The 20,021-nt window shown below is 36.5% G+C and overlaps 1 protein-coding gene across 2 annotated transcripts; it reads left to right on the top strand.

The window, feature by feature from the left end:
- The first annotated feature begins 398 nt into the window (after positions 1 to 398).
- LOC132697923 (H(+)/Cl(-) exchange transporter 5) lies at positions 399 to 18,578 on the top strand. Of its 2 annotated transcripts, XM_060663689.1 has the most exons (16): positions 399 to 558; positions 951 to 1,048; positions 3,523 to 3,679; positions 4,593 to 4,619; positions 4,854 to 4,947; positions 6,225 to 6,471; positions 6,533 to 6,694; positions 7,567 to 7,714; positions 7,769 to 7,908; positions 9,179 to 9,361; positions 9,423 to 9,637; positions 10,748 to 11,041; positions 12,829 to 13,095; positions 13,150 to 13,313; positions 14,940 to 15,153; positions 18,146 to 18,578. In XM_060663689.1, exons 2-16 carry the CDS (start codon positions 965 to 967, stop codon positions 18,234 to 18,236), a joined length of 2,487 nt encoding a protein of 828 aa, XP_060519672.1. In that variant the 5' UTR covers positions 399 to 558; positions 951 to 964; the 3' UTR covers positions 18,237 to 18,578. The 2 variants fall into 2 exon arrangements, with proteins under 2 accessions (XP_060519672.1, XP_060519673.1); XM_060663690.1 differs by lacking the exons at positions 399 to 558; positions 951 to 1,048 and adding an exon at positions 1,803 to 1,930.
- The last annotated feature ends 1,443 nt before the right edge of the window (positions 18,579 to 20,021 follow it).

Raw genomic sequence — 20,021 nt, 5'->3', positions numbered from 1 at the left:
TGTTAGAATTAGAAGAAATTTCTGGAATAAATGCGTAAATAGAACGAATAAGGTGTAAATTGTTTATGGCCAAAAATGAAGATGGCCTACCAAATGGGAAACCGATTAAAAGAAGAAGAACAAGAAGAAACTTCTAATCAATCATCTTATTGACAGTTGTCGATTTAATAATTTATGAACAAATTACTTCGCAAAAACCGCAAAATCGTCAACTATTGAACTGCAAAATGCGGCTTTCATTTACCAACGATCTGAACGCTTCATCTTCCCATATAATGCAGATGATAAGAGGCGATTTCGATTTGAGTAAAATTCGCCAATTAGAATTATACAAGGAAAAAATGTTGGCAACAGCGCGCCGCGACTGAGACGAAATATTCGTCGCGCTGCGGAATGACAGCATCTTGTTCACGTGACGTTGACGGTAACAGGAATTTTCATGACAGGTTGATTTGTTTGGTTAAAGCGTAGTGTAGTTAAGTTTTTTTCCGCAAAACCATTCGGGCGATTATTTTCAATGCGCGCCTCGAAGTGTGGTTAACTTAGGACACGAAAATGGTGAATAAGTTTTTTCTTCAATATTTCCCTCGCCAGTTCAATAATTTTCGAGAAACGTTCGTACTTTCACCGCTGGTGACTTTGCTAGATGGTCGTTCTAATTATAACAACGCGATTAAAAATGAATGGCATTATTTGTTTTAGGTCCGACCTTAAGGCGGACAAAGATTACTGTTAAAAGTTAGCCAAATAATGAAAATACGAAAATAAAGGCGCAACTTTCAACACGCACATAAATCGTACGCTCGATTTGAGAGGTGTAGCAGCTTAGGCTTTTGGTTTACGTCACGGTGTTGCCGAATGTTACGAAAAAAATTTAAATAAACGATTCTTAATGTAGCAATTTTTGTGCAATTTATGATACGCCTAATCGTAAGCGGATACTTTTGCAGTTGAAGTGGATATTATGGAAAAATTTCCGCTGAATAGGAGAACATCAGGACCGTCTACGCCCGATACTCCCAAATCGTATCAAGCTGTTAACAAAAAGGTTAGTCAATGTTAGACGTTGTTTTTAATAATTACCTCGCTTATCTTCGAATTCAGTCAGACAAAGGCTTTTAAGCGTTACAGTATACAGTTAGAATTCGCAACATTTTTATATTGGCCAGTGTTAAGGGGTAGGTTGCCAAAGTTTAAGTTTGCTTTGGAGAAAATTATTTTTTGCACGTTTACTCTTCACACTCCAAAGTTTTGTTTTACTTTTTAGAAGAATCGATTAAAATGTATTGTTATTTTATAAGAAGCCCACATTATGCAGGTTGCTGTCCCAAATTCTAAGGAAAGGAAAGTCAAATAAGACAAAGAGAGAAATCAAATGTTTTCAATAATCCTTTCAGTAATTGACTTAAATATGATTAGAAATAGTCAAGCGCCGTTTTTACATACCTGACACGAATACCGAATGTCAAAGTGGTGGTTGAAGCAAACGAAACGCGCAAAACGAAAAGTTTACATTAAAATTACATTTATGTTTTTTTTATTTTTATATTATTTTATTAACTAACTATTGCAAGTGCAATAAATAATGGCAACGTTCCCTCCGAAACTTCGCCAATACTTGAGCAAAATACGCGGCCGGTAAAATTTACGGTTAGTTTCGTCAGTGAATCTAATTTGAAAACTGTTTGACAGTCAAACGACTTTTAAATCCCATTAGTTTCGGGTTTTTATCTCACAACGGCAACGCCGCAGTGACCTCAAAATCGATTTCTGACTAACTTGCGCGGGTTTCCATTCATTAGATTGGATATATGCCTCTATTATCTCGTACCAGTTCGCTCTACAAAAAATCGAGATGTAGCGAACTAATCGTAATTTTTACCCTACTAGTTTTGGTGTTACGAGGTTGTTTCGATTCAAAAAATCCAAGGTAACATCTAGAAGGTTTAGAAATTTTCGTTGCGCTCGTGTCGCCTTTATTTGTTATGTTTTTGGGTGCAAACTTTCGTTTTTCACTCCTTTCATGCCTCAGCAATGCTTAGAACAAGATCGCTTTCAAAAAATCATCGGCTGACGGGGCAAGTTCGTAGCGCGTAGCGCGAAGCTGCTTTTAATTTTAGAAATAAGGCGCTTCGCGGTTTCTTGTCCTAGAAGGATGCAATTGCTTTTCTATCGTGCTCCTTCAGAACACTATGAAACTTTCGTAAAATCGATGTAATTTTAGTCTGCACCCTGTATAAAGCGTCTTCTACGTTTCACCGAACTTCAAAGTCACGGCGAACTTTGATAAATGTATTAATTTGTACAAATAATAGGTACAGTTATAATTTACAATGCTGTTTAAACCAAATTATTCCTTTTTATAGCTTTTTATTAATAGCTAATAATATACCCACGAAAACGGCAATTTTCAGGGTCTTTTTGATTTTTTGTCCATAATCGACACTTCCTGTGCATAATTAAAAAAATGCAGGAAATAGAGGTTATAGCCCTGGATCTCCCTCGTTTCCTAATCCAAGAATTTTTCCAATGGAGTAAATGGTTTTCGATAAAATAATATCTTCCTGAAACTATGCAGTCCGCCGTAATAGTCATCGGGTCTAAATTGGGCGCGAGGAACAGCAATTTTCGTATTATGGATTTTTTCAAATAAGTCAAGCAGCGGGTGTGACAGACGAAAACCGTAAATACAAAAATTGTTACTCTTGATGCGAATTACGAATTTTGATTTGCGGAAAATACAATTTTCACGATCTTTTAGATTTTTGTCCATAACTGAAAAATCCTTTATATAATCGAAAAATAGCCCTAAATAAAAGTGATAGCCCTAGATCTCCCTCGTTTTTTGGCTTTAAAATTTTGCCGATGGGTTGAATAGTTTTTGAGAAAATCATGTTTTTCTGGAAGACAAAATAATTAAAGACAATTTTTCAAAAATTAAAGAAATATATTTGGTGATATTTGATTGCGCTCAATTTCTACTGTTTAGATGTGAGTACGGACTTTTACCCAGTACAAAATGTGAAAACCTTAAATACAAACATCTTAGCTGCCGCTATATTTTGGTGTAAAACAAATTAGCATCTGAATCACAGTCTTTATTTAAAGTTATTTAAAGCCCTTGCTCCCCCCAATTTCAATAGGTTCCGTAAACGCTCTATATTTGTGTCAATTTGAAATTGATAGCTGCAAATTTCGGCCACTTATCGTGTTTCATAGCGATATACGAAAAACAGACAAAACTAAAAAAAACGACATATGCCAATTGCCAATTCCAGCCATTTGCTATGGGCTTATGTGTCTCGTGGCCAGGTTAAAGGGAGCAAAAGTCCAGCTCCCCCACTCAAACCGTTCCGAAATTATTGGCGTTTTTATAGAACGACGACAGAGAACGGAGAACAGACAAATAATTAAAAAAATAATAAATTCGATTTCATCAATTTTTCGAAAGTAACAAGAAAAATATAAAAGTAGTTTATCTTATACAAAAAATAAGTAAAACGTAAACCATTCGACCCTCAGTACCTGGAGCGTGAGCAGCAACACACCAACGGCGTCGGCGGAGGCGTGGGAGCTAGAGTAACGTACGCGACCACCCCAGATGAAGATATGATCGACGTGCAAACGTCCGTGGACCATCGTCACACCCGATTGGACGAAGACGATGGATTGCCACACTGTGAGTCGATCGTTGCACTCTTTTTACCATTAAAAATCGCAAAACAGGAATAAAATTTTCAAAATTTCCAACGACGATTCCCTTACGGTCGATTCTGAAACAAGAACGTTTTGTTTTCGATAAATAAATGAGTGCCCGTTGTGAACTTTTGACTTCAATTTCTTTTTTTTTGTAAAAACTGCTGATCAGTTAAAAAAATATGCTGTTTGAAATATAATTTAATATGCTTTAATATGCTTAATATGCTTAAATTGATTAAATGTTATTTCTGCTTTTGAAGTTTTAACCAAAGAGTATAATTATTATATTATATTAATAATGTAAAGGTTAAGCCACTCTTCCGCTTCTACAACAGTAAACTCGGGTATCGAGGTTGAGGTACTAAGTCTAGCTGGAATTGTCCGTTTTAGCTCATCCCATATATGTTCGATAGGATTAAGGTCGGGACTGCGTGCTGGCCACTGCATTACTCGAAAACCGACTTCTGTAATGTAATCTTGCACGATCCTTGCGATGTGCGATGCATAAAAATGAATTCTTCTCCAATGTAGTCGACATATGGTACCAAGTGATCTGATAAAATATCCTCGATATACCTAGCACCTGTTAAACCTACTGCACCTTGACCAAGGCCGCCCCTACGGATAAAAACGGGGTCGGTTCGTGCGTCCATAGAAATTGCACCCCATATCATGCATCATAAGGACTTGCTGGTCTTCTGTGCACCTTTTTTCGTCGGTCATTACCAAAAAGCCATATTCTGGTCTCATCTGAGGTTATTTTCCTTCAGTCTTCTTACTGTCTACTGACTAACTAATGCTTAAAAACCAATAATTTGAAATTTCCAGTTGCAAAAGTGATTAATTTAAGTCTAGAAAAAGTTATCTTTATTTTAAAATTAAATTATTTTCAGATTCGATCGCCTATGGAGGTTCGCAAGGTAAGTGGATCGCGAAAAATTCATCGACAAGCCACAGAACCTCTCGTGGCCTCATGGTCCAACTAAATAATTAATTTTCTTTGCTTCTAACCTAAAAAAGACCGTTTTCCGGTAATTTTTGCTATCGCTAAGGTAGGAAAAATTTAAAAGAAGAAGACATCCAAAGTTGCGTGTCAATTTTTTTTTTTAACACAATGTTAATAAAACAAGACATTATTTTGTTGTTTTTTTTAGAATCGGGTGCCGACATACCGGGTATCGGCCAATATGACGATTTTCATACCATCGATTGGCAACGGGATATCGCCCGGGATAGGATGCGTCATAGGTAATATACCTAATATTTTACTAAGGGCGTAGTTTTCCCAAATCTCATGTTTGAGTGGTCTGTTGGAAGTATTCATTCGAAGAACTTTCAAAAACTTTGTAAAGTTTTTCCCTAAGGGCAACGCCTCAATATTTATAATCATTAAGATTTTATTGTGCTCATTCAGGTTTTTCTATATCGCTCATTAAAGAAAAAATCTTGTGATTACAGTTTAGATGAAAAATTCTCTGTGCTGATGGGGAATTGTTTAAAAGAAAAGGCTTTTGTTAGGGAGAGCCCAGAGAGAGAAAATACCATGCGCTCTCGGCTGTTCTCGACTGCTGTGGCTATTCGCCCATTTTCCAGCATCCCCCGGGGATTTTGCTTTTGGTCACAGACCAACACGTAAAAAAGAAATATAACCAATATTTATTCTCAGCTAGCAAAAAAGGGGCCCATCATGCCTCCAACCGGCGTGAACAGCGAAAACAGCGGGACCGGCACACTTAAACATTTTAAAACATTAACCAAATTCTTCCCAAACAAGAATCACACTAAAAAAAAAACGATATCAGAGATTTTGGGACGAATACAACGGATTCTTAATATCTCATTGCTTTTAGCAGTCTGTGGCGAAAGTCGTTCTCTGACTGGCGGCGCACAATAATGCCTAATTAGTAGTATAAGACGATATTTGGTGGCCGACACGACAATGGGCACTCGCCTTTACCAGGTAGCGCTAACATCCGTCCGTTTAAGTAACTACTACAGTGCTTCAAAAATAAAATTTTCTTATAGATATTTTAGAAATACGATTGATTAAGAACAAATATAAATTTTCCAATGCAAAGTATCTCTCGACATTAACAAAAAAATTAATATCAATAATCGACTATAAAAGATTTGTCAGCACTACTGAATAAGTTATGTGCCAGTTTTGTTCCAATTAATCAGATAGATTTAATTTTTGTTTCAAAACGGAAAAGAGCAGATGTGATATCTTAATTTTAATATGAATCAAATTGATTTATTTTGTTTGTGATTGTGCGTTAGTATTGTTGATATTTTGAAGCACAATTAGATCGTTTACTCTTTCATGATTTTGTATTTAAATTATTGAATAGACAGCAACAAATAAAATCATTCTTATTCATTCGCCGAGAAGTGGTTCCCATTCATTAATGTTTGATACACATTTTATGAATGACTTGGCTTGTATTGGCATCGCTCCAGACACTTTTCACAGGCCATTCTTTGGCAGTCAGCCTGTGTTTTATGGCGAGGGACGCGTATTCCAGGCACATAGTAAAAAAGAAACAAGACTCGTTCTGGAACCTGATCGAGGGCGCTCACGACGCCTGGTCCGGATGGTTGTGCGTCCTTCTGGTCGGTCTGTGCACGGGCGCCGTTGCCGGCGTGATCGACATAGGCGCCAGCTGGATGACCGACTTGAAATTCGGCATATGTCCGCAAGCGTTCTGGTTAAACCGGGAGCAGTGCTGCTGGTCGAACGAGACGAGTTTCGAAACCGGTAACTGCTCGCAGGTAGCGACCTCTGCGGGGTGCGGCCGCGTACTATTTCGACCCGCGTTTTTTCCTTTTTCAGTGGTTGACGTGGCCCGAGGTTCTGTTCCAAGCTAAAGAGGGCGCCGGCTCCTACGTAATATCCTACCTTTTCTACATGACTTGGGCGCTACTGTTCGCCGCTCTTTCGGCGTCCTTGGTGCGTATGTTTGCACCGTACGCCTGCGGATCTGGTATACCAGAGGTAATGATGTTGTTTTGAACGTTCTGTATGAAAATTTTTATTTTCATAATTTTCAATATGCCGAAACCAACCAAAACTAAAATAGCCGCGACCTATTGGTTGGTTTGTATACTACCCAGCTAGTTTTAGTTTTAAATTGCTTACAAACTAAGCAGAGTATTGAATTGAATATTTCTCGTAATCCATGACATAACTTACTATACAAACTAACCAATCCTGTTTGGTTAGTTTAGTTCAGGATAGTAAAATCATCAGGTCAAAAATGAAGTCACAACATGACATTGCTATTACTACATGAGCGGTAACCAATAACATGCAACATCAAATATAACCCAACTTTATTATTTTATTTACAGTGTTGCAAGTTTTTTAGAGATATAGAAATGACAACAACTTGCAAATGTTTTTCTTATTTATTGATTTATAATGATTGTAAATCCTGCTATTCATTTATAGATTCTGTTTTCAAAGAATGTTATAACTTCTAATTCAACATGCTTAATTTTTTGTGCAGTTTAGATTAATGTAGTATAAATCTGATCAGATAGCAGTTAAAGTCAGAAGAGAGTAGATCACCGGTGGTTATATTTGGCAACACCCCTTCATGGTAACATTTGTTTCGTGCCCAACGAGCCAGTGATGCCAAATTTATTGCCGTATTTGTTGAATATGAACACAGGCCATGCAAGTTTTTGAGTAGTATTTTGAAATTCAACCAAATTATCATTTACGTTGACCAGAGAACATCCAAATTTGGACTTAAAGAAAAATTCAATGCTTTTGGCTAGAAATTTTACTCGCAATATCAGAAAAAAAGGTTTTTATTTTTCGATATTGGGTGGTATGCCTACCCGCATTTTTTCAAATTTCAGATCAAAACGATTTTAAGCGGGTTTATCATAAGGGGATACCTCGGCAAGTGGACTTTGCTGATTAAATCCGTGGGCCTCATTCTATCCGTATCGGCCGGTCTGAGTTTGGGAAAGGAGGGACCCATGGTCCACATAGCCTGCGCAATAGGTATACATTTTGACCAGCTGCCGAATAACCGCCTGAAATCGCGTTTCATTTAAGGCAACATTTTGTCATACCTATTCCCGAAATATGGTAGGAACGAGGCCAAAAAAAGGGAAATCTTGTCGGCTTCGGCAGCTGCCGGAGTGTCAGTGGCGTTCGGCGCGCCGATTGGTGGGGTTCTCTTCAGCTTAGAGGAGGTGATAATTGTCGAACATAAACGGGAAAGAGAAGGGACACTCTGCTTTTCGCCCACTTTAATTATTGTTCTGTCGAATTTTTCCTTTTAATTATGTAATAATAGACTTAAACAATTAATTTGATTAAAATTCATGTTTTACAATAAAATTTTCACCCTTAAGGGCCAGAGGATGCTTTATTTTTGATATACCAAGTATAATTCAGCAATTTTTCAGAAGATATGAGACTTAATGAGCAGAAGAAGCATGCATACTTGCTGGCGGTCACTTTCATCAGCTCATTTATGTATATTTTTCATTTATCTACATTTTGTTTCATGCTAGTTTTCCGCATTCATTTATTTTAATTCTACCAAATAAGATTTTTATTGGCTTTTTAATTTTTTCGCAGTGACGTGCCATTTTTTCGATGTTCGGAGTCGTGCTTATCGCGACGTCACTGACAACAATAATTCTCAAACCGAACAAAGGGTTTCCATGCATTGTGGGCCCTTACTATTAATACTTGTTAATTAATACATTAATATCGAAAGCCGTTTCGATTAAAATTAAAAAAAAAACTTTTTATTTCAACACTCTGTATATCAAAAATAAAGTCATTCTGCTCCCATGTTAATATAAAGTAGTTTTCTTAAAAAGATCCAAGGATCGGCACCAGTAATATGTAACACCCTATATGCTGGGTGTTCCAGAAGTTTATAGCAATTATTTTTGAGTTTCTGAAATGGCCACCAGAGATTGTAATTGCCAACTTGATTTTGAAAACACGGTTTTCGCAAAATTTTCTTTTATTAAGCATACTTACAGTGATTGTCATTTTGAAGTTGAGACTTTTTTTGCTCAATGCGAAAAATTTAAAACATTCTTTTGTTCATATTTTAGGTTAGGATATTGACATACGGTTTTTACTGCTTTGTTTAATTATCCAATGACGTAAAAAATTATTAAAATATTATATTTAAAAAGCGCTATCTGGCGGTAAGGTAAGTAATCGCAAACGCCGCACTCATAGCTAGGTAGATGACCTAGCCCTTTATTATTACTGGAAGTTCATTAAAGTGCGTTAAGCCTTTGTGGACCTATTGAATTTATTTCTCGAACACGCCCATCAATATTCTTTCAAAGACAGAGCAAAAAGATCTGAATTAGTCTCAGCTTCAAAGCAGATTTCACTATTTTGCGGTGGGGGGATATTACAGTGGCCCTTCTCTGTTTATGCTCAACGCTTTAGCAGAGGAAGCTGACCAACGCTCGCTTCTGAACTCCTCAGGTCAGCTACTACTTTCCCCTGAAGACATTGTGGAGGTCTTTTTTCTGCGCACTGATAGCCGCGTTCGTCCTTCGATCTATAAACCCCTTCGGTAACGAGCACTCGGTGCTCTTCTTCGTCGAGTACAACAAGCCTTGGATATTCTTCGAGCTGATACCGTTTATAGGGCTGGGTATCATAGGGGTGAGTGGCGGGGGGTGCGTGTCTGTGGTCAGCTCAAGTTAACCGTCATCCGGTCATGTAGGGCATCATAGCGACGATATTTATCAAGGGTAACTTGTACTGGTGCCGGTACAGGAAGTTCTCGAAGCTGGGCCAGTACCCGGTGACGGAAGTGCTGGTCGTTACCGCCCTCACCGCTCTCATAGCCTATCCGAACCCTTACACGCGGATGAACACCAGCGAGCTCATCTATTTGCTGTTCAGCCAGTGCGGCATAGCGAACAACGATCCCATTTGGTAAGGCTAGACCATCAATTAACCGCGGTCACCACTCCATCACAGTATAAGCAAACAACCAGAATTCTGAATCTCCAGAAAGATTGTGTTGACGTACAAAAACATTTTCTGTGGAACTCCTCGCATAGGAACAGTTTAAAAGGAATCCAGTGGCGCACGGCACTGTATCGGCGAGTTTTGTCTTTATTTTTAGGTTAGACAAAGTTTCCCGCCCAAACTGAGAATTATCCTTCTTGTTGTTTGTCTATTCTGTGATCACAAGTTGGAAAAAGAAATTGGTACGACGTTGTTATGGTGCCAAATATTCCAGAATAACCATATTCCAAATGGCAGATCAGGATGCCGTCCTAATGCGCTACTGCCACTCGGACGCTCTCAAAACACATAACCTATAATTTAGATAAAGTATAACAGTATAATAGGTTAGTTTAACAATTCCCACCGGCTGGCGTCATATTTGAAGGGGCGAATTGTAAGTTTACGTAATTTGAATAGAAATATTTTTTTTCAAAAAAAAAATTGCCTTAAATTTAAAATTGATGCAAGGTTTTACTAAAACTGAATAAAGCATAAAAGCTTTGTAAAACAGTTGTAGTTTATAATATTTTGATAGTTCAAGATAAATTTTAATTTAGCAAGTAACCACACTCCTGTCCCTTAAAAGTCACACTAAAAAACTAAAAATTTTAACAAAAGAACCAGTTTAACAAATAAAATTCATTCAGTTTTTTATAAAACAGGATTAAACGGTGTTGACGCCCCAAAATGCAATCGTGGTACTTAAGAGACGCGTAAATATCATTTTTACAGGAAAACAAAAGAAAACACAAACAGCATTATCGCTAAACAGTCTCTAAAAAATTAAATTTGTAAAACATGTTGAAAACAAAAATTAATCTAAAACTAATTTTTATATATTTTATATTTATTAATAAGTGTAAGAAAGAGACTTTGCCACAAGTGATTTTCTGCTCTACTCCTGTCGATTAGTGGTTGAAAAACCAAACTAAAACTGGCAACGTTGTCTGCCACTTAGAATTAAAACGTTTGTGTATTGGAGTGGCAAATTAACTTCTGCTACTCCAATGCAAGGTCCATGTATAATTTTAGTCACTACAAGCGGAACTTTACGAACGTAAAGTCGGCGATAGAGCTCGCAGAGGCGGGACCGGAAGTGTACGACGCCATCTGGCTCCTGGTGATCGCGCTCGTACTCAAACTGATCATGACGGTGTTCACGTTCGGCATGAAAATTCCCTGCGGTTTGTTCATACCGTCCTTGTGTTTGGGCGCCATCATAGGCCGCATAGTCGGCATCTTCATGGAGCAGCTGGCGTTCAGGTACCCGCACAATTGGTTCTTCAGCGGCGAGTGTTCCAGCGGGGACGACTGCATTACCCCCGGGTAAGTCGTTGTTGCCAAGTCTTTCACAAATTCTTAATTTTTTGCAAACTTTCTCACTGCCTAAGTTACGCGTGACATCCATTTTTGTTTTAACATTTCTACATCACACCCGCTATGTAATGTAATATGCCTTCTGTGAATGTCAAAAAATATATATTTTTCAAACTGCTGCGAAATTTTCCATGGACAACGACCATCCCGGCGTGAATAGCAAAAATAACGGAGCCGGCGCACTTAAACACTTTAAAAAACACTTCCGAAACAAAAATTACATGATGGAAACTGATATCGAAGCTTTTTGGGACGAATACAACGAATTTTACAGGCAGCGAGCGTCTAATAACAAGTACATTTTTGAATTGCACACGAATAGTAAAGGTCATCGCGGACATACTGACCAAAACTACTATTTTGGTTATTGACATAGCATTAAAAAGGAGAAAAATTGCATTAAATCATTTTATTTGTAACTAAATGAAGCCGTATAAGTTTAAATAATTTTACATTAACTATTAATTAATGTTGTTTTTACTTAAATTATACCAAAGTTTTTAACTATTGCTAGTTGGTAGTTTTTTTAATCAAATTTAGTTACTTGAAAGGCCCGTACTTTTTTTGGATATTTATAAAATAATATGTCATTTCAAAAATTGTATTAATTTTTTACATATAAAAGATGTTTTGAAGAGACTGGGAGTGATTTCACCCGAATTTTCTATATGATCAAACAAAAATTTGCGTTTAGTGACATATATGTATGATTTGTCAAACTTGTTGCAACCGAAACCGATTGGCGCTCCCCCTGGATTGAGAACTTGAACTAAGGACGCATGACATTGACAAAGCAGAAATAAAAAACGGCGAATTATATCAATAGGCATAGGGAAGTTAATTTTAAACCAACATCTTCAAAAATAACAAATTTAGTAAGCATGACTGTAAATAATTTTGACAAATATTTTGAAATTTTTTCACTGGGTTCTCCTATGTACGTAATTGTTCAAAATTGTTCTTGTTCTGTATTAGGTCTTTAGATTAGATTAGATTTGTTTTTTATGGAAGGAATGGCAGGATTGTAGCCGTTGTTCAGTGCAATTTGTTTAATGATATTAAGTTCTTTGTATAAAAGAGTGAAATGCAGCTATTTTGTGTGTATAAGGGTGATTTGGACTGTTATGTATGACTGCGTGTGTGAAGCTTGGTAAATGGAAAAATCTAATTTGTTTTGCGTTTTCGTAATAGTTAAGACTAAAAAATTAATAGAGTTATCCTGCTCAATCTCGATAGTGAATTTTATACGATTATGTAATGAGTTAATGTAATATAAAAAATAATTCAATTGTCTGTCCGGTCCAACAAAGCAAAGCCCGTATCTATCACTTTGTCACTAAATAGTGTGGAGTTAGTAATTACTTCCTTTGATAAAACTCGATAGGATCGTGTTTGATACCTTGGAAACGTTCTGGTTTAAGAAAATCGTTGGTTATTGAAATATATATTTCAGAATATATTTTAAAAACCAACGATTTTCTTAAACCAGAACGTCGGACTCATTATCTGTAGAAGGTTATGGTGAAGTGTGATGGAACGTTTAATATCTCTAATGTAAAACAGGTAGACGCAAATAGCAACTGTAGTAAAGATTATCTTAACAGCTAATTTTACATAATAAAACTGTTGTTGTGTTGTGGCACATTTAATAGTTCAATCTCCTACAACTTAGTAGATCAACATTTGCACGCCATCGTGGTGTTTGGTCTCTGACATAAACACAAATTATTTTATAGATTGTACGCGATGGTGGGAGCGGCTGCGGTATTAGGGGGCGTGACCAGAATGACCGTGTCCTTGGTGGTCATCATGTTCGAACTAACCGGCGGCGTTCGGTACATAGTGCCATTGATGGCCGCTGCGATGGCCAGCAAATGGGTGGGCGACGCTTTGGGTCGTCAGGGCATCTACGACGCCCACATCGCCCTCAACGGGTATCCGTTTTTGGACTCGAAGGACGAGTTCCAGCATACCAGCTTGGCCGCGGACGTCATGCAGCCCAAGTGAGCCTCGCGGGGGCGGTTTCTTGGCGAAAAACATTTTACGTTGTTTCTTAGGCGCAACGAAACGCTATCGGTCATAACGCAGGACTCGATGACGGTGGACGACATCGAGCAATTGCTCAAGGACACCGAGCACAACGGCTATCCCGTCGTGGTGTCCAGGGAGTCGCAGTATTTGGTGGGATTCGTGCTACGAAGAGATCTGAATCTGGCGATAGGTGAGTGCTATTACGAACTTGTATGTACAGAGTGTTTAAGAATGCCGCGGCAGTGTTAAATTAGTGATAAGACGCCGATTTGGCTCTAATTAAATAGAAATTAAACAGTTGCTTAGAGGTGGAGTCAACTTTATAAAATTTATTGGTAAAAAAGGTACGCCACTGACTTTAATTTAATTTTGGTACTTCTCTGAGGTCGAGCAGCCAAAACCAGTAATTTTTCGTCTCTTGAATTTTTCTCATTTCGTTTGCGAGATAAAAAATATATTACTGTATGTCCATGTATTGATCATAATTTTTTTGTCTAGTAAAAGTATATGGAATTTCAATGATCTTCATGCTATCTTCCCCTTCTTATACTTCCACTCTACTTGTATAATAAATATTAAGTTATTTTTGGTCGCATTGTTCGCAAATATTATTAGAACGTTGAAAAATATTTTTGTGATAAATATTTTTTAATATGAATATGAATATGAGAAAAATCCAAGAGACGAAAAAGTAACGCCATTCTTTAATTGTTATTATTATTGTAATTTGAAAAACATTGTTAAAAAGAATCTTTATGTATCTATGCATTTTCGGACCTACGTTTATAGGAACTTTTTCCATGAAATGATCAAAAACATATTAGACTTTGTCAAAAATCCGAAAAATTTTTTAATGAAAAATATATGAATAAAATCAGGATATATCTTGAAAGAAGAGATCTGTCATTTGTATTTTAATTTTTTTTTCGTGCTCTCCTTATTGCGTAAAAACAATCACATTTTTATGAATATAGTTTTGCAGTAAATTGATACCTCTGTAATAAAACTCTGATCGGCCGTAATAAAGCAAGCCTTAAACATTAAAAGTTTTTTTGATTAATCTTTTTCATCTTGGAATATGCAAAAAAAATAAATCAAAACGTAATTTAACATGTCACACGTAGTAACGCTCGCTCTCTGCCATCTTCTCGTCTTCCACCGCTGGCCCCCTCTTGTTACTTTTAGTGGGTGCCCTGTGGCCCACTCTAGCGGGACCGTGCGTATACACATACTTCAATGAGGCGCTCTGGTCGCCGACTAATTCGTTTGTGAGCGGATAGATGGTGGTGAGGGTGTTCATTTGTTACAAGGATCTTTAGATCATTTTACTGAATAAATTGTAAAATTTTGAAGGAAGTGTAGAAATCTATCCTGTTACAATTCAAAAAAGTATCTATCAAGGGACTAATGAGAGTTAGTAGTGAACGTTATAACAACAACGAATATATATATATATATATATATATATATATATATATATATATATATATATATATATATATATATATATATATATATATATATATATATATATTGCTTCTGGATAGTGTGCCATGAACTACTGATTGTTTATAGCCCTGAAGATGCCTAAAAACTTTAGAATGTTTACGATAATAATCAAGTTGTTAATTAATGCCATTATATCTACTCTTATAAAGTACTTTTTTATTTTATTTATTTATGACATAAACGATTTAAGTGTATGTAAATTTATGCAAGGTATCTGAAAACTTCGTGGAATCCGTTATATAAGCATAAGTTATAAGCAAGTTGACACCCGCTTCCGGGTGAAAATTTAAATTCTTTTTTTTTTTAGCAAATGCCAAGCGTATGGTGGACGGAATCTGCGGCCAGTCCCTGGTGCTGTTCACTAGCGGGAATCCCCCGCAGACTTTAGGTCCCCCGCCGTTAAACCTGAAGAAGATTTTGGACATGGCCCCGATCACCATAACGGACCAAACGCCGATGGAAACGGTCGTGGACATGTTTAGGAAATTAGGACTGAGGCAAACGCTAGTCACACACAACGGGTGAGTAAAGAAACGGGCATATACCATTTGCGCGCACTGGTCAGAAATTTTTAAGGGTAACCTAAATTATATGGGTCACTAACGCGCCTATTTAGTTTGACCATTATTAACCCTGGGTAAAGGAAGGAAAAATAGTCATTTTGAAACATGTATATTTATTATTTAAAAAAAAAACGTTTTTTATAAAAAGCAATTAAATTAAATATATAATTTTTACAAGAAACTAGCAAGTTAGTACTTTTAATTTTAATTGTTCTATTTAACTGAATAACGGTCAAAACACATACGAATCTAAAAATGTCTTGATGAGCGGCATAAAAAGAAACATTATGGGTGGTTCCGTTATGTTACTTTTCTACTTCAAAATACTAAGATTTTAAATTTTTTTTTGTTCATATAAATAAAAAAATAAAAGCTTGAAAGGATTTCGCTACAACTTCAAAGCGCGGTACTGACGTAAAATACATTTGAGTTCAAAAATCATATAAACTTTTTGCACTATTTCGTCAACTCCATTTTTGGAAACGGTACTCAGATGACGTCTTTGCAACATGATTCACTAGACGTTTCTTGAATGTCAAGGTAGATGGCGCTCGAGTCATATAAATTAAAATTCAAGAATTCCTTAAACTTTAAAGACAAGAGTTATTGGACCGGAATTCATGGTTAAGTTTAATCATTAACAACAAAAGTGTCATTGTTTTTTTTTTGGTTTAATCATAGAAATAATAATTTAAATAATTTATTGCTACAAAAAAAAATTAAAAATTAACTTGAATTGAATGACAAAGTATATCATATAAAAAATATGATGAAATTGTTAAATTATGATTTTATATTTTAAGAGTTAAGTTAGAAATGTCTATTTTATATTCTGTGCCTTTCGGTTGTGGTCTGCGTTTTTTGTTTCGACCAGAAACTAAGAGGAACGGCAGAAAAACGGAACTGTGGTGGTGGTGCACATGTTTTAAGGAATAAAGATTCAGTTAGTTAGAATTCCGTTTTATCATTTTTTAACAGAAATATGTTCATGATCATCGAATTAATAAAAACTGCTCAAAACCAGTAACAATTTCGTTTAGGTCGAAACACAAATCGATTTCATTGCGATAATTATTAAGTAATTTAAATGCATTAGTGTAATCTTGCAAATTTTTTTGGACGATTACATGAGTAGCTTAAATCAGTTTACTATGAATACAATATGATTAATATTAAATTAGAATTATTAATTAATAAGCAGTGACTGACTGATGTGGTCTTCTTTACTTGCAAATTTCTAATGCAAGAATGATTATGCTGACCATTTTGTTGAATTAAAACTTCTGTCTGCCAATGATACAAATGCTCTACATGTTTTAATTGTGCATCTATATAAAACACCAATGTTATGTTATGGGCCGCTTTTAATATTATTGTCTTTACATTGTAATCCCTTAAGTGATGTATTGAGTGCACAAGTATATATTGCACATATTGTCGTTTTGAACAAGTTAACTCACATTTAACATATTGGGTTGTTCGGAAAGTCATTTCGTTTTTTTTTGGGAACATGAAAGACAGTTTTCGTATAATGAATAAATATTTTATTAAATTATATATTGGCCATTCTGGTCCAACACCTTTTGCCATCTTTCTGGCAGTAACGTAATTCCCCTCTCATAAAAGTTTTGGTCCTTGCTGGCAAAAAACTGGTTCATGTGGTTTTTGACATCTTCATTTGAGGTAAAGGTTTTGCCATCCAAAAAATTTTGCAGGGACCGGAACAAATAGTAGTCGGAAGGCGCCAGATCTGGAGAATATGGTGGATGTTGCAGTACGTCCCATTCAAGCTGTAAAAGTTTTTGGCGAGTGACCAAACTTGTGTGAGGTCTCGCATTATCCTGGTGGAACACTACACCCTTCCTGTTGATTAATTCGGGCCTCTTCTCTTTAAGTGAATCATTCAATTTGTCCAGTTGATGACAATAGACTTCTGAATTAATCGTTGTATTGTCCGCTCAAAAAAAACGATTCCTTTGACATCCCACCAAACGGAGAGCATCTCTTTTTTTGGTGAATGTTGGCTTTTGACACGCTTTGAGCCGGTTCATCTTTTCTGCTCCATGACCTCTTGCGTTTAACATTGTTGTATACAACCCATTTTTCGTCCCCAGTAATAATCCGCTTCAAAAATGGATCATTTTCTTGACGTTTGAGGAGCGAATCACACACGTCAACGCGACGACACAAATTTCGCTCCGTAAGGACATGGGGCACCCACACATCGAGCTTCGAGGTTAAGCCCATGCCTTTCAAATGGCCATAAACAGTCCAATTCGACAAATTTAATCTCTCACCGATCTCTCGTGTGATTATTCGCCGATTTGCATCAACTAACGCCTTTATCGCATCTTTGTCAGCTTCGACCGGCCTTCCAGACCGTGGTGCATCTTCGACATCAAAATTGCCGGATCGAAATTTTGCAAACCAGTTCTGGCACTGGCGTACTGTTAACACGCCTTCTCCATACACATCCGTTAATTTTTTTCTCGCTTGGACAGCATTTTTACCTTTTCTGAAGTAAAAAAGTAAAATATGACGAAAATGCTGCTTAATGCTCTCCATATTTAAAAGGGCACCAACCAAAAACTACTGCGTAGAATTAATAGAACTTTTTCACACACAAGCCTTGCAATATCAGCTCTCAAGACATATAATGGTTATGCGGCTTAAGTGTGAAGTTGGTTTCGAAAAAACGTAATTAAGTCCTCTGATGGGAAAAAACGAAATAACTTTCCGAACAACCTTATAGTTTCCATTTTTGAAAAATGAGCAAGCTTTGAAAATGGGTAGCGGGTTGCTCTCCGTACACCTAAAAAAATTAAGGAATTCCCCAAAGCGCTTTTATTGTTTTCCGTGCGCGAGTGGCCCATGCGACTTTTGGTACCCTCAGATTTCTGATCAGTATTGTGATTGTGATTGTTATTATAATTTTATTGCCCCTATTCAGGAGATTATTAGGCGTAATTACGAAAAAGGACGTCCTGAGGCACATAAAGCAGATGGACAACGAGGACCCCAGCTCGGTCCTGTTCAATTAAGCTTTCGTTTTTAAGTGATAATTGTTGTTACCGCGACGGTATCGAGTGTAAAAAATGGAAATTATTTTGTATACCGTGTGTGTACGTGTTCTCCACACCGTATATCCGAATTTATTATTTATTGCATAGTTTTTATACGGCGGCGCGGCGTTTTTACACCACAAACGATGTCTTCCCCTACCCCGCCACCACCGCACCTGTCCCCCTCCAATTTACGTCAACGCGTGCGCCGAGATTCCGTTTAATAATCGTTAAATACACTCTCCCCTAACCGTAACGATTCGCCCTTAAATGCTCAGATGATTATCGTGTAGGTATACCCAATAAAGACTTTTACATGTTATCGACGATGCGTCTTTGTTTTTTCCTCGAACCTTTCAGGAAGGAGAAACCCCCTCTAACAATGAACTGTTTGACACTGGTGTTACAAATGGAGAATGGAAAATGAAGAATGTATAAACTAGGAATCCCTATTTTTGGATATATTAAAGAACATATTAAAAAACAAAAAATATATTAGGCATACATGACAACTATTTATAGGTCAATAATAAAATGTATTCATATGTACCCTCGTATATACATAATATAAAAAATACATATACTATACTTAAATCTTTATTTTACAATTTTACCATACTGTCTATTTTTTTTTCTGCGGGTATCATCTTGCAAAGATTTTCTTTTTAGACAGACATAGCTTTTATCTGGATTAAGTTTGTCCTCTCTTCTAACATCGGACTATCCACTCGTTCCGAATAGTTCGGGATACTAGATCTTTCCCTTTGGAAAAACGACGAAAACTACAATTTCGAGAACTCAAAACTTTTAAGTCTTTGTTTCGCCACTCGAGCACATACAATTTTAAAGTATTTGTTAAACCTTAACAACACTGTTTTGTCCAATTTTTTTTACAGAAATATAATTAACACAAACATAAACGCACTACTCACTAGTGTAAATCATTTTAATTGTTCAAAGAACACAAAATACAACGGTTTAATACGCCTTCAAATGCATTGAAAGGATGCACAAAAGCGGTTAGAGGACTTCGCTTACGTCACAAGCGACCACGTGCGATCGATAATTTTGGCGAACGTATGTCTACGGGATTGCGCAATCCTATTAGGTTTACGATTCTTGCTTCAAAAACGCTGAAAAAGTTTGTATCACGTGATTGTGATTAAGGCCGGTCGATAACTTTTACTTCTTGGTGCCTTGCGAAATTTAACCTATCAAATAAAAGAGGTCTCTGCATTCGCTAACTAGATGGTCATATGCAATAGAAACAAATTGGTCCTACTGTGCTGGCAACGCGTATGGAGTGAGAATTAAATTTTACCGCCAATAAAGAAGAGTTCATTTGTTTATAGACACGAAAACTTAGCCCGTATGAAGATAAGTGAAATTTTGATGAAGAATCTTGAAAGAAAAATTATGGATAGTCAATTCTCCACATATTTAATAGTTAATTATTAAAAAAAAACTTCAAAATATAAAATCATTTTAAGGAGACATTAAGCTGACATTGGAGGTTGAACAGTGTGACTTGTGTAATTGATTATTGCTATTTTACATAAGATGTTACATTAGCATCTCCTTTTTTGCAGCTGTCAAATAAAAGAAGTTGGCTTTGCGTTTGTCAAAGGCGACTGACAGTAATGGCAGATATGCATTCTATAATGGACATGCAAACATTTTTAACACTTACTATAAAAATATCATTTTTGTAGCAGTTCGTCTTAGGTGTCTCGCGTATTTGTTGTTTGTATGTGAGTTACATTG

The sequence above is a fragment of the Cylas formicarius genome, unplaced genomic scaffold (assembly GCF_029955315.1).
Source record: "Cylas formicarius isolate icCylForm1 unplaced genomic scaffold, icCylForm1.1 PGA_scaffold_2__14_contigs__length_35257938, whole genome shotgun sequence".
Taxonomy (NCBI): domain Eukaryota; kingdom Metazoa; phylum Arthropoda; class Insecta; order Coleoptera; family Brentidae; genus Cylas; species Cylas formicarius.
Note: the sequence above shows the minus strand (reverse complement) of the source record. Positions and strands in the feature narration are given on the sequence as shown.

Coding starts and splice junctions, on each gene's coding strand:
- LOC132697923 (XM_060663689.1), top strand. CDS start 965: ATGGAAAAATTTCCGCTGAATAGGAGAACATCAGGACCGTCTACGCCC. Junction 6,472..6,532: donor AAACCGGTAACTGCTCGCAG/GTAGCGACCTCT, acceptor TTCCTTTTTCAG/TGGTTGACGTGGCCCGAGGT. Junction 15,154..18,145: donor ACGCTAGTCACACACAACGG/GTGAGTAAAGAA, acceptor GCCCCTATTCAG/GAGATTATTAGGCGTAATTA.